Genomic DNA, 14495 nt, shown 5'->3' on the forward strand with positions numbered 1-14495 from the left:
TTTAATCGGTTCTTGGAAAGCAGAAATAATAGGAAACAGGAGCAAACTCACAGTTCAAACAAGTGCCTGCTAACTTCTGCGTCCACTGCGCTGAGTGGATCGTCTAGGAGGTAGATGTCTGCATCCTGATACACGGCTCTAGAAAACGTAGAGAGACGTTAGGATAAAACACTTCACACTCCCTGGGTCTCATCTCCGAATCACAATGGTATCTAACAACTCCATGTTCATTCCAGGAGCCCAGGGAAGGGACCAAGACCCTGCTTCACACAGGCCCACCTGGTGAGTGGGGTCTGTGTGCTCACGTCCACTAGGAGTGGCAGAGGAGGAGGGGCAGGATGGCAACTGAAACCCCATTTACCTGGCAAGGTTGACCCGGGCTTTCTGCCCTCCACTCAGTGTGGTTCCCCGGTCTCCTATCATAGTTAGATCTCCATCCTCCAGAAGCTGTAAATCCTACATGGAGACAGAAAAGGGAAAAAAGAAAAAGATTTAAAATGTGTTCTCCTCCTGCCATCCTAACCTTTTAGCCTTAGCTCTACATATAAGTATTTTATGAACAGCAATGAGTATATTTCATAATGACTGAATTGTAATCTTGAATATCAAAAAAACCTCATTTGTTCTGATTCCATAGGTTTTCACTGCATTTATGAATTTGACCATGATAACAAGGAAGTATTTATTGAGGATTGATTATACTCCAGGCATTATTCTCGGCACAGTGAATTCAGGGATGAGGAAACAAAGTCCCTAGAGTTTCTTTCCATGGTATGAGACAGACGATATGGAAAATGAACCTGCGTGCAAGTACTGAGGATGAGAAAGAAAAGGAAGCCAGCTCAGGGCAACAGAGAGTAAAGAAGGGAAGCGAGTCCACACTGCGGTCAGGAGGGCACGGCTCACAGACTGGGTGTGAGCAGATCAGTGGGAGGCGGGGAGGGGGGCTTCCGTAGACTGCCTGTAACTCAAGTGATGCTGCCATGGCGAGCAGAGTTCATAGAGTTTGTTATCCACTAAACCCTCAGGCATCATCCTAGGATGCACAGCAGCACTTTTCTGCAAATGAAGCTGGAGCTTCTCTGTACTTTAGCAAATTTGGGAAGAACAGAAACAGCACAGTGAAGCCCCCAGGATAAGCAGCTTTCTCACCTTCTAAGTCTCAACTTCTTCTTCTACAAAATGTGCTGCAGAAACAAGAGTCACTAAACTCAAGGATGCGATGAGAACCCAAAGTGTATAAACACCCTCCATAAATGGAAAAAGGACACGGACTGATTATAACTTGCTACTGGTGAATGAGCCTTACTATCTCATCAAACCAACACTGGGACCCCATTCACCGTGTGGATCACAGCATGTAAGGCACATGACCATAAGGAGAAGAAAGAGACTGTCTCCATCATCACCCTCCCTGAAAGCCACAGGCGCGCACACACAAACACACACACACACACAGCTTCCCTGCTCGCTGGAAGCTTAACAGGGGTGCATCCAGTGAAAGGCAGCAATTGCTCTGTTGTGAAAATTCATCATTATTTTACTTTAATTCTTGCTTTTGATTTTCTGGAGATACAATAAGCCGGTTTAAGATATATTCCCAACCCTAAACACACACACACACAGTTTACTTGGTCTCTGTTTTACTGGTGACAGCCCCTGCAAACTCTTTCAGTTTTTAATGCCTAGATTTTATGTTGCTTTGGTTTCCTTCACAAAACAGCACCATACTGTAGCATGGCAATCTCAGCTATGCTCTGGAAAAGGCACTTAAGTCCACTCTTCCATTTAGCACAGCTGGGCTCCAAGAAACAGGCTCTCTCTGAGTCCGGTACCAGGACTCCAAGTATGCTGTTGACTCTGCAAACTATTTATGGGCCAGCCACAAATGGGAAAAGCATTTCACAGGATTTGAAGTAAAAATCCAAGTCAGCCTAATTTTCCAGCCACCATTTTCTGATTAGGTAAAAGCGGAAAAAGTCTGAGTTCAGCATATAATACAATGCCTCCCATGGACAAGAAAGTTTTTATTTATTTATTTTTTAAAACCAATTCCCAATGAAGAGCAGACACACAAACTACAGGGAAACTAGGAAATGGCTCGCTGGTTTGATGCCATCAGCCAGGAGCACATGGAGGGCCCTTCAGGGACGCTGGCTTCTTGGTGTAGAAACAGCACAGAGCAGACTGTTGAGTTTCTGTCAGAGGAAGGCTGGATTCCTGAGTCAAAGCAGGAGGACCCTGACTTTTATCACACCTGTAACTCCATTTCGCCGATGGCAGAGCACTACGATTTCCTTTAAAGACGATGAAACTGGGGCCTTGTTAGGTTCAGAAAAGAAGCCAAAAATCACAGAGAAACAAACTCAATCCCTGAGCCTCATGACTCCTAAGCCTCGTCGTTTAAGCTCGACCCCTCCAGCTGACCAAACATTTTGGCTTGTTCCCTGAACTGTGTTGTGTAACTCACTATACTGTCACCTTGAATAAGGCATCAGCTTAATTCCATGTTGCCAAATGTGATTACTTCATGTTTTATTACAGAAATGTTTGCAGCTCAATGAACTTAAAACGCTTGCTTCAATTAGATCTAGTTATCATGTGTCTAGTTGTTATTAATGCATGTGATACACGAAATGCTCCTTTTTCCTGTTTTATCTTCCAGGTGTGGGGGGGGTCACCTGTTAGAAATATTTTTTTGTCTGTATGTATTTAGTTTGTATGCATGTATTTACTGAAAACCTGGTAGGTTTCCATTTTACAAAAGTTGCCACGTTTACTGCAATAAACCCGTACCCCTCCTCATTTTACAAGCAAGGAAACAGACTCCTCAAATTACAATCCAAGATGATGCTCTCCAGAGGACACACTTTTTTTTTTTCCCTACTACACATGCAATCTGTCTCTACGAGTAAAAATACCCCCATGGCACCTCTACTGTTTGTGACTGTCTTATGTCCATCCATTGAAACATGGATTCCAAAAGGAGATAAGCAGAGGCTGCAAAAATGCATTAAGTGGTTCCCAGGTGTCGTGCAGACCTGGCTGACCCCTTGGTAATCAGAGTCATAGCTGACATTTCAGAGCAGCAACAAAACCTCTTGGAAACACTCTGACCCAACGTCCTCGTTTTGCAGCAGAAATGTGAGATGCCCAGACAGGTAACAGGACGTGTCCAAAGGGACAGCAGCCAAGTCACAAAATCGGGGGAGGGACTCGGCTCCTTTCCTGCCAAGGAGGGAATGGGCACGAGGGGCCCTGCCTCTATGCTCTGACCACGCAGAGAACAGGAGGGCAGCTGATGTTTATAAACGTCACACCACATACATCACTGGGCAGCCCAGTTCTGCAGGGCTCCTTCCCACCAGAGTCTGTTACACATGCAGCCCTGAGGGTGTGTGAAGCCCCAGGACAGTCCCCCACATTACTGGTCCAATCACCCCAAAAGGCTGCAGCAAAGCACTGACCGTCGTGGATCCGAACCTGAACCGCAAACGTAGAGATGGGGTATTTCATCTCTCTAAGCTTCAGTTTTATCAACAACATAGAAAACACTGGTAAAACATTAATAACTCATACGCCTTTTTATGTATGCTTGCATGGGAATGACAAAGATGATCTGGACATCAACTCTGAATAAATGGGAGCTATTGTTCTTACTGGGACTTTCCAGGTGTCTCAGTGGTAAAGAATCCGCCTGCCAAGGCAGGAGACTCAAGATATGCGGGTTTGACCCCTAGGTCAGGAAGATCTCCTGGAGGAGGAAATGAAAACCTGCTCCAGTACTCTTGCCTAGAGAACCCCATGGACAGAGGAGCCTCGTGGGTACAGTTCACTGGGTTAGAGTCAGGCATGACTGAGTAGAGTTAGCACGCACAGAGGCATTCTTACTACTTTACATTTGCACTTACCCTTTCCTTATAATATTTTTTTAAAAAGCTACCTCAATCCTGCCAACCCTACATCATTTCTGCAAATGAAAAGTCTATTTAAAACAACTCAGGAGAAAGAAAGAGAAAAAAAAAGAACAAGCAAAAAATTCTCTTATGTTCACAAAATCATCAAATGCTACTCTATGATGTTCAAGCCACTGTCCAAGCCGAATAACTATTTCCTCACAGGTCTTCACCCCCACACCTTTGAAAGGCTGTCCAGCCTTTTTCCTCACAGTATAAAAGAACAGTCAGATGTCCAGACTGCACTGAACTGACCCAGGGGGTGCCCTTTAATGCTATTATTCCCTGGTTTTTATAACCAAAGAAAATAACATAGCATCTAATCAGTATTTACCTTCTTTCCTTTCCTTCCATCAAATTATCAATATATTCTCCTACTAGGTAAGCCCAGTTTGCATAACTGATTCCCTAATTTTATTTACTAAATCTCCATGTACAGTAAAATGTTTCCATTTCCATTTTCTGTGAAACCCAATACCGTTTCTGAAAACAATCTCTCCTCCAGTGAAAATAGGCTGTAATTCAGAAGAAATGTTAAAGGAGTCATTTTTCTTTAATTACTAAGGAAAAGCGAAGTGGAGAGGAAAACCTAGAGATAGAAAGGGACCAAGGAGGCATCAACCAAGTGCAGGAGGCAGATCTCATGTGGATTCCAAAAACGGTGAAGGAGGTTTCTCAGTGAGATGATCAACTGCATGTAAGCACTGATGAGAAAGCCAATGATAGTCAGGAATTTGAGTTATTTTTCAGTTGAAATATTGTGGTCTCTTTTCAGTCTCTGAGAGAAAAAGTAATGAAATATTTACTGATAAACTAATCTGAAGTCTAGAATCTGCTCCAGGATAGTCTGGGGTGGGGGTGGGGCAGGCAGAAGGCAGGAGTGGAGATGCAGCAAGACTGGCCACCATCTGAACTGGGGTGAACCTGGGGTGGGTACATGAGGGTTCATTACATGGTGCTATTTTTATAAAGTTTTGTAACTGTGCACTAAAAGAGAAGTAAAAGTGAATGAAACTGCAAAAGACGAAACAATCCCCACCTCCAAAAAGGCATTCTGTGTTACAACATCAGAATTCAAACAGTAGCAATGTGTGTGAATGTTTGTGAGAAAACCAGCTTCAAATATTAAACATTAAAAGACCTTCTAACAGATCTTGTAGCTTAAACCAACATGATCGTCATTTGAAATCTGAGCATATGCAACTCAAAAGTCATTACTCACCTTTTTCAAAGCACAAGCCTTTATTACTTTTTCATATCGTTCCTTTTCATATTTCTTCCCAAATAAAATGTTACTCCTCACAGTTCCTGAGAACACCCAGGGCTGCTGAGAAACATACGCGATCCTCCCGTGCACGCTGACCTGTCCCTGGTTCGGGGGCAGCTCCCCCAGCACAGCGCTTAACAGTGACGACTGAAACAGACAGGAACCCACACGTGTGAACAGGGAGCACTCAGGACAGCACACGCCCCGCAGCACAACCGACCCCACCCTGGTGCTTGATAAATGATAGAATCCTTTCATTTAGAACAGCAGTTGCAGGGGAAAAAAAAAAAGAAGAAATAACACTATTGGTCAATATAAACTAATGAATGAATATATTCAGTTGATAAGTCACATTATTATTAATATAATACTGAAACAACCTAAACAGGCTTCCCTGGTGGCTCAGACAGTAAAGAATCCACCTGCAATGCAGAAGACCTGGGTTCCATGCCTGGGTGGGGAAGATCCCCTGGAGGAGGGCATGGCAACCCACTCCAGTGTTCTTGCCTGGAGAATCCCCATGGACAGAGGAATCTGGCGGGATACCGTCCATGGGATCACAAAGAGTCGGACATGACTGAGTGACTAAGCACAGATAACAACCTAAACTGGAGAAACTAAATAGTTTCTCCCAAATGAAATGCTAAACTCAGCAAAGACTAATTAAGAATGTTTAACATCCTTAACCAATAAAACAGCCCAGCAGGGTGCATGGTTCATGTATCTGATGTTTAATTCAGCTGTCCCTGCATCCCAGGCATCCTTTACTTATCAAATATTTGTTCTTAACAAGCTTTCTGTGACTAAACATATCCAAAGATGATTATTTTTTAAAAAAAACCTCTGGAGTCATGTTTCAAAAAAGTCCATCATATAGGAACTCATCACCCTCTCGTGTACATACCCCTCACTTAGAGCTCTGTGTTTTGTTCTTTCAGACGAGGTTCATGTGCATGTCGTTCAAATCTTGTCTACCACACAGAAGTGGTGTGTCCGTGTCCACACATCACAACTCTACCACACTGGGCTGAAATAATCTGTCTGCCCTGGAACCTGGTTGCCTCTGGAGGGCAGAGACGTTGGAGTCTTGCTCTCACCTGTACGCTCACTACCCTGGGCACTGACGGGACCAAGTCACGTCATGTGAGGAAATGCTCAAAATTCCCAGAAGAGCCTTTCCAACCTCCAGACTCCCTGGAGGGACAACCGTCACAAAAAGAAGACCCCTCTATCTCACTCTGTCCTGAACAGCTGTCAGAACAATAATTTCCTTCACTGACAGGTCAAAAGCCTGACAAGCAGTTTCCAAACGTGCAACGTGAAGCCCCAAGAAGGAAAGCACAGTGTGCATTTATCCAGATTCATCTGGCCATGAAACCTTCTTGAAAAACTAATGTTCCATGGAACACACCTAGAGAAACACTGTTCTAGACACCCTCGATTCAAAGTGAATTATACACAGCTCTGGGCTCTTTCTGAGAATTTAACAGGGGCTGTGGCTTCGCATCAGGCTGACAAAAGGCGTCACAACTTACCTTTCCTGCTCCCACAGGTCCAACCACAGCTAACAGTTCACCGGGTCTGACAGTAAAGGAAAGGCTTTGTAGGGTTGGGGTGTCTGATGCCTGCAAATATACGTTTAGAAAACTTTGTTCATCTCATTAAAATAACACAAGGAACTCTGAAAAGTGTAAAAAATAATATATCATTGATATGCTAATATAACCCATATTTTCCTCCGTCCTGTTTTAAGATACTGAGCCCTGGGGGCCTTTTATCCCGAAATATCTTTGAAACAGCTTTAATTTGCCTTTAGGGAGGCTCCTACTTTTTACCAGATTTCAATACGACACTGTTCCAGACACTCTCAGGATTTAAGGACTGAAATAACAAGTCATGTGTTCAACATGTACCTACACGTTGCACACTAACTTACTATAATAATATACTTAATTGACTATCCAGTATGGGAGGTTTTTAAATCAACTGTGAATTTTCATTATACCCCTTGGTTATGTCAACTTCAGTATTGTCCACAAGGTGGCAGAATACAAACATATCATGCCTGCTCCTCTACTAATAATTTGATACCTCCTCTCACCTCTGTATTTTCTCTTGGTAAAGAATGAGTCTTACTAATGCTCAGCAAGCAGCAGAGAATTTTATATGATATAGTTGCTCTTGGTAAATAAAGTTGCATAAATGGTAGTCAAGGCTCCAATTTAACCAGAGCTATAGTTTCACACCAAAAACAAAACAAAATCAAAAAAAGGGGAGAGGATTAAGTATAACATCGTGGGTCAGTGATAATGCCTCAATTTTATACCTCTTACATGCCAAACAGAGAGAATAAAGTACTTCTACTGTAAAAGCAAAAACAAACCAGGGAGTTACCTGTGATGGTCAACAATCCAACACAAAGAAGAACAAAGTATTCATCCACAAAGAAGAACAAAGTATTCATCATGCCAATACAGGTCACGTTCATGAACAAACTTAAGGGTGTATATGTGCGTCATTACGTATACTGTATTCTTAACTGCTAATTTTTTTTAAAGTAGTTAAATGTCATTACATAAAATGCCCAAAAGACTAATAAAAGATGTTCTATATGAAAAATTTCTCTGGAAAAAACTGAACCGATTATAGATACAGTCACTTACTAAAAACAAAAATAATTATTTATAATCATCAAAATAACTATCCCTAGATTTTAAGAGAAATATCTTTTCACTCCTTTTTTTTAATTGACCCCTGGATTCCATAATTATTTTTCACTCAGAAATACTTCATTATTTTCCTCTCACAACGGTTCGTGATTCTGTGGACAAAATACACAAGCATAGCTTCCTGTTGCAGCCCTTCAGTTGGGCAGGGCAAAAATCATGGACTTCCCTTCCCGTTGGGGCTTGAGGCTTTTCATTACTAAAATACTAGCCCCAGGTTTCATAGCAATTACAAAGCTATCAATAAGAGGCTACATTTTAATACATAAGAAACATTTTTAAAGCACCCTCCAATTCTTTATTCGTCTCTAACATTTAGGGCTTCTATTTTACTACTTTTCACTCAGCTAAGACTAAAAATAGTGAGCCACCTACAAACATCAGCTCCCTGTCACCAACCCTCACAGTTTGTCAGGGCCAGACACTGAATTCACTCCCTGCTCAGGCTTCAGGATTGGGCACTGCTCTGTTGCGCCCAGAAGGGGGCAGCACTGGACTGCTCACTGCTGCTGGGTCCCCTCCCCTCTTGGTTATCCTGGCACAGGAGATGCTGGGTCGATAAGCATCATCAGCTGAGCCCCACACTCCGGTTTCATGAATGAGACCTGGATCCTGACATATTCCCCCACCTGCCCAGCTGGTTATGGAGGGGAGCAGGTTACAAAGCTCATGTCTTCCTCCGGCCTCCCAGCCCAGCAGGGGTTTCATTCAGACTCAACTTCTCTCTAAATCTCCAATGTCTATGTCCCTCCCCCTACCCACGGGCTCTCTCACCTATGACCTAATCTGACAGCTCCTAATTACTAATGAGCCCAGCAAGGGACATGTTCCTTCCCTAGGCAAGGCCAGAAGGCTGAGATGTACTGTAATGCAAACTGCACAGAAGTATCAGAACATGCTATTAACTTCTTTGGACTAAGAGCAAAAGAGTTCACTTTAAAATGCTGCATAGTTTGGAACAAGATAAATTTGGTAATGTTAGCATTTACATAGTAGCCCTTATAACGGAATTTTAATGCTGCTTTCCATAAATGTTTCAACTGTATTATGATGAGAAATACAAAAATAGGAGGGAAAATCTGTAATACTAAGCTAGGAGCAACTACCAGGTTGGAAAAGTCACCTTGTTTGAATTTCCATGTGCAAAAGCTGTAGGGGTATATTATTATTTATTTGGAAATATACTACTCTTTTGTAGGTGCAGAGGCAGGTACTGAATCTGAAGTAGTGGCACAGTAAGTCATGTCACACACTCAAGTGGCACGATATGTAGTGTCACAGGCAGGAAAACACACGAGTCTACAGGGTCTAGACACTTGCACTGTGGTCCCCAATGCCACCAGCAGAGAGGCTCTTCCACTGTCTGCACAAGTAATTCCCTGCATGGAACTCCCTCTCCTGGACCATGGGTTCTATTTACCCTACTCTTCCGCACTCTGATTAATTCCCTGATAGCTCAGTTGGTAAAGAATCTGCCAAACCAGTGCAGGAGGATGTGCACAGAAAACCATGGAACCAGGGAGGCGGGAAACTTTCAGTCCCTGGTAAAGGGAGAAGCGCTGCATGTACAAGTCTGAGAGTGGTCCCTATTGTTTTTTTGTTTTGTTTTTTTTTTTAAGTTAAAGTGAAAGTCGCTCAGTCGTGTCCGACTCTTTGCGACCCCATGGACTATACAGTCCATGGAATTCTCCAGGCCACAATACAGGAGTGGGTAGCCGTTCCCTTCTCCAGGGGATCTTCCCAACCCAGGGACTGAACCCTGGTCTCTCTCACTGCAGGCGTACTCTTTACCAGCTGAGCCACAAGGGAAGCCCTTTATTTCATAAATAAAACAAGTGCTGGAAAATTTCCAGTTCTCCCTGTCAGTGTCCACACACTGCAACCCTTCAACTGGCAATCACTGGTGCTCACTATGCCCACCTGCTGTCTCCTCCCAGTCCCTGGCTGCCAACAAAGTAGCCAGAACCATGCAGAAGCTTACGCTGGGGGAGTCCCCACCCTAACTCACAGCAAAAAACCTAACTCAGCAGTAAAGAGATCTGCCTGCAATACAGGAGACAAGGGTTCAAACCCTGAGTCAGGAAGATCTTCTGGAGTAGGAAATGGCAACCCACTCCAGTATTCTTGTCTAGGAAATCCCATGGACAAAAGAGCCTGGAGGGCTACAGTCCATGTGGTTGCAAAGAGTCAGACAGGGCAGAGCACGCAAGCATGGTCTTACTAGGCTGCAGTGATGGTCTGACAACATCAAGGCAAAAAACATACACTGATTCCCAAAAACCTGCTGTCTTTAATAACTGGTTGTGTATTTGTTGGTTAACCCATATCACACTGAGGCATTTTCTCTCCAATGCTGCAAATTCTACCATTACAAACACATGTACTTTAAGTTCCAAATGGGTTAATAGTTCTCTTGAGAGCAACATGCCAAATGTCTTAGGCTGACTTTACACTGAATCTCCATCACATGCAAACCTTATTCCTCATTGAGAATTTTTATAACATACTTTCAGTAAATGAATAAATCACATTTATGCCATATATAAAACCTTAATAGTCTCCAATAAATCTTTCAGCAGTCAAGATCTTATAACAGAAGGTTTGCTACCTTATCCCAAAAAGCAGTGAAATCCTGCACATTCACGATCATTTTACCATCTGATGGCAGTTGAGAGTGGAGCTGTGTTATCTCATCAAGTAACAGGAAGTTCTACAAAAAAAGGAAACACACAGATCAGATTATTTAAACTGTAGGAACAATGAATAAACAAAAAGAATTGCTTCCTTGGAATTTGCAATAAAAAAAACTTTATGCAGCCTATATACTGCTATGCCAACTGTATGTAATGTGTAGTTTACACTAGAACAAACTAGATAATATATACAATATTATATACTATTATAATAACATACAATGAAGTATATGTATATATATATACACACACACATATATGCACATTATAACATATAATAAAGTATATTATATATATACATTATTATAATAACATACAATAAAGTATATTATATATATATATATATATATATATATATATATACACACACACACACACACACACACACACACACACACACACACACGGAAGTTGTTCTGGGGAGGATTGTAACCCCTCACTCAAAAAATATCATAAGGTCCTAAGCCTAAATACTTCAAAACACAACTTTATTTGGAAATAGAGTTGTTGCAGATGTAATCAATTAAGGTGAGCTCACAGTGCATAGGGTGGGCACTGGACCCAATAAGACTGGTGTCCTTATAAGAAGAGAGACACAGAGACAGAAAATAACCATGTGATTATAGAGACAGAGGCTGGAGTGATGGCAGTTACAAGTCAAGGAGCTCCAAGGTTTGCCTGCAAACTCCGAAGCCAATAGAGGAGAGGAAATGAGTTACCCTTGAAGGATTCAGGGGGATCCTGACTCTGCTGACACCTTGATTTCAGACTTTTAGGCTCCAAGGCTGTGAAACAACATAATTCTGTGGCTTTACGCCACCAAGTTTGGGGTACTTTTTATGGCAGCCCCAGGAAATCCATACAGCAACTTAAAGGGACTCTTGCATGAGAGAAAAACAAAATATCCTTGTAAGCAACTTCGTTAATTGTAAGCAACTTGTAAGCAGGGCGGGTAATTCTAGGTCCAAGAGGCAAACCGAATCCCCACCAACACAGGTGGCGACTGACACAACACATGAGGACGTCTGAGAAACGGAAAAACACATGAGCAGGGACCTTCTCTGCTAAACATCATGAACAGCCTTCAAGTCTTCGACATCCTCATCTATCATGCCACACAGCGACACATGTGTTTGCACCTTCAACTTCAAAAGAATAACTGGTAAAAACAACATAAAAACCTGCTTCTGTGCAGGAAAAGGAAGAAGAGATCCCTGCATCTCTCCAGAGACCAGCTGGTGGGAGTCACAATCCACTTGTTCCCTCCTCCTCCCATCCAGGTTCACCGAGAACCTGGACACGGGGCGCGGATAATCCTCCCTGCCCTGAGCCTGTGTCCAGCAGGAGGAAGGACGGACGGACAGTTGTCTGAGCAGTCCTCTGCAGACTCTCAACCACTGCAGCCTGAGTTCTCTCTCCATACCACCTGTCCCATCGTCAGCCATGTACCAGCTCTTGCCTGTTCTGACACAGCTTATCTCTCTGCCAATTCTCCATTCCTCTTGAAACAACATAATTTCAGCATCTCACTCACTATTAATTATTTCAAATACTGATATACATAAATATTTCTTTGCTGGTTCTTTCCCCAGCCCTCCCCACCACCACTGACCCTACTTCAACATCATTCCCTCTTGATCTCTTTACAGCACGACTGAACGTGTCCACCACATTTAAATACCCACAATGTCCCACCAGCACCTAAGCCCACAATCCCCAAGTGGCCTCTGCCTAGACACCCTGAGTACTAATCTCATCCATCCTTCCAGCCCAACTCAAACGCTAACCCTCGTGGGAGCCAGCTCAAAACCCTTGAGGCTGCCACCATCCTCCCCACCTTTGAATCCCCAGAGGGATAGCAAATCATATAGAGAGGAGACACTATGTCATTCATTCACTTACACTGTCCAACTTCAACTAAGACTGAGCCCTGCACAAAGTCAGCCCATCATGGGAATTAGCTAAAGGAAGAGACTGTACCATGTAGTGGCTGCATGGATTTGACTGTTCACTGACTGCATGGCTACAGCCTTACACAGTCTGAGTTCACATAGCAACAAGCAAAAGGTTGTACGTGTATATTATCCAACTTGTCTAGGCAGAAATTAAAATTTTAGCTTAAGAGTGTTACCAAAAAACTCAATATTCAGTGTGTGTATAGTCAACTAGAAATTCATCACTTTCAAAAATAAAACGGACTCAAAAAAAGGAAAAATTATGCCTTAAATGAAGAATTAAATTTATTGAGCATTTGTCCACAAATAATAGGTCTGAGTGGGGAAAGACAGTATAATCTTCCAGAGGTTAAATGAGATTCCAACACACGACCAGCTTGTAAAGGAGCCAAAAGTGCTGGCTGCATTTTTTTCCCCAGGGCTCAGGCTGATGATAAAGCTGGAATTAAATGGCCATTAGAGCCATGAAGTGCAGACCCAGAACAGGTCATGCAGGAAAGTATCAACGTCAGAACTGCAGCCAAAAAGATTGACTTCCCAGTGGCTGGAAAGGGAAAACCTACACAGCTCTCTGAATAATATTAACCTCCGAGACACATTTCATTGGATGTAAAAGACACTGAAGACTTTTGGTACTTTTAAGTTAAGACAAGATATTTATAATCCTATTGCAGTAGCACAATGCCAAGGCCTTCAGTCCCCTTTTATTACTAAGAGAAAAATAAAGGCACCACTGCACCCGCTCTAAGGTGCGCAGGGGTGGTGGGTTTCCTTCCTAGGGCTCCCAGACATGACCTGAGTGGAAATCCTGGGAGACGACCACCCAGTCTACTGAGTCCCAGCCTGCAGGAGGCACTGGGGCAGCAGGACTCAATACCACACCTTGTTCTAAACTCTACATGGCCACCACGCCTCCAGCCCATCTGTGATCAAACCCTGCCCAGCTCTGACCACTTGGGTCAGTAAACTCAGCTGACCTTTTCTTCCACTCCAGCTGTCCTTTTGACCTTCTAATTGGGCATGAACACATCCAGGTGAAAGACAAGGAAGAGAAGGAACCAAGTTCTTGCTCTTCTCCTTCCACGTGACTTGCCAGCCCTAAAACTCAAAGCAGCCCGGGAACTTTGAACACTCCCAGGGAGTCAGCATCACTCTACTGGACATGATGCTGGGCAGTGCAGGGCTGGCCATGCATATAGATGTAGCCCTAGATCCAGGTGAACGAAAGTGCTGGGAGAGGGTCACAGGGCTGCTGGAGGTTCAGCAGCATTTACTTAAATCAAGGACAGAGGAGAAGGTGACCCAGGGGGCCCAAAAGAGTGAGTCAAGAGATTCCACCATTCCACATGCCAGAAGGTACGAACAAGGTTCTGTTAACAGTGGTTTTAAAAAAAAAAAAAAAATCAGGCTTTCGGCAGAATCCTAGTTCTGTCATTTGAAAGCTGCGTGAGGATGGGTGAGCTATTTCACCTGTTACACAGGAACTTGTTTCCTTATCTGTAAAGTAGGGACACTAATGTTTATCTCATTCAATTGCTGTGGAGATAAAATTAGATGATGTGTACAGGGTTTCAGAGATTCTGGACCACACAGGGAGCCCTGGCAGCAGCGATAACAAAACCACAGCAACACAACACACATGTGAAGCTTCCATCTGGACAGGTCACCGTGTCACTGAGAACATTACTATGGTCCAAATCCATTCCTAAATGTTCTGCTTCAAGATGTGAAAGCACAAAGAAATTTTATTGAACTACATGGACCATTCCTTAACAGTGTTGTTAGAAGCCCCATCAGAAATAAAGATAAACTCAGGGGACCAAACTGACCTCATAAGACTGATTTGTTTTAGGTGCAATGGTTTTTTTATACTACAGAAACTTCATAAAATACCTCAG

General features: G+C 43.1%; 1 protein-coding gene across 3 annotated transcripts in view; it reads right to left on the minus strand.

Moving 5' to 3' along the window:
* Positions 1-14495, minus strand: part of LOC113902481 (multidrug resistance-associated protein 4) — a 185915-nt gene that overhangs the window by 100644 nt on the left and 70776 nt on the right. For all 3 annotated transcript variants that reach the window (XM_027557813.1, XM_027557812.1, XM_027557811.1), the window contains 5 exons: positions 10558-10659; positions 6759-6848; positions 5179-5370; positions 362-456; positions 52-138 (listed from right to left, as the gene is read on the minus strand). In XM_027557813.1, the coding sequence (XP_027413614.1) occupies positions 52-138; positions 362-456; positions 5179-5370; positions 6759-6848; positions 10558-10659 (566 nt within the window). The remainder of the gene's footprint in view (positions 1-51; positions 139-361; positions 457-5178; positions 5371-6758; positions 6849-10557; positions 10660-14495) is intronic.

The sequence above is a fragment of the Bos indicus x Bos taurus genome, chromosome 12, assembly GCF_003369695.1.
Source record: "Bos indicus x Bos taurus breed Angus x Brahman F1 hybrid chromosome 12, Bos_hybrid_MaternalHap_v2.0, whole genome shotgun sequence".
NCBI classification, from domain to species: Eukaryota; Metazoa; Chordata; class Mammalia; order Artiodactyla; family Bovidae; genus Bos; species Bos indicus x Bos taurus.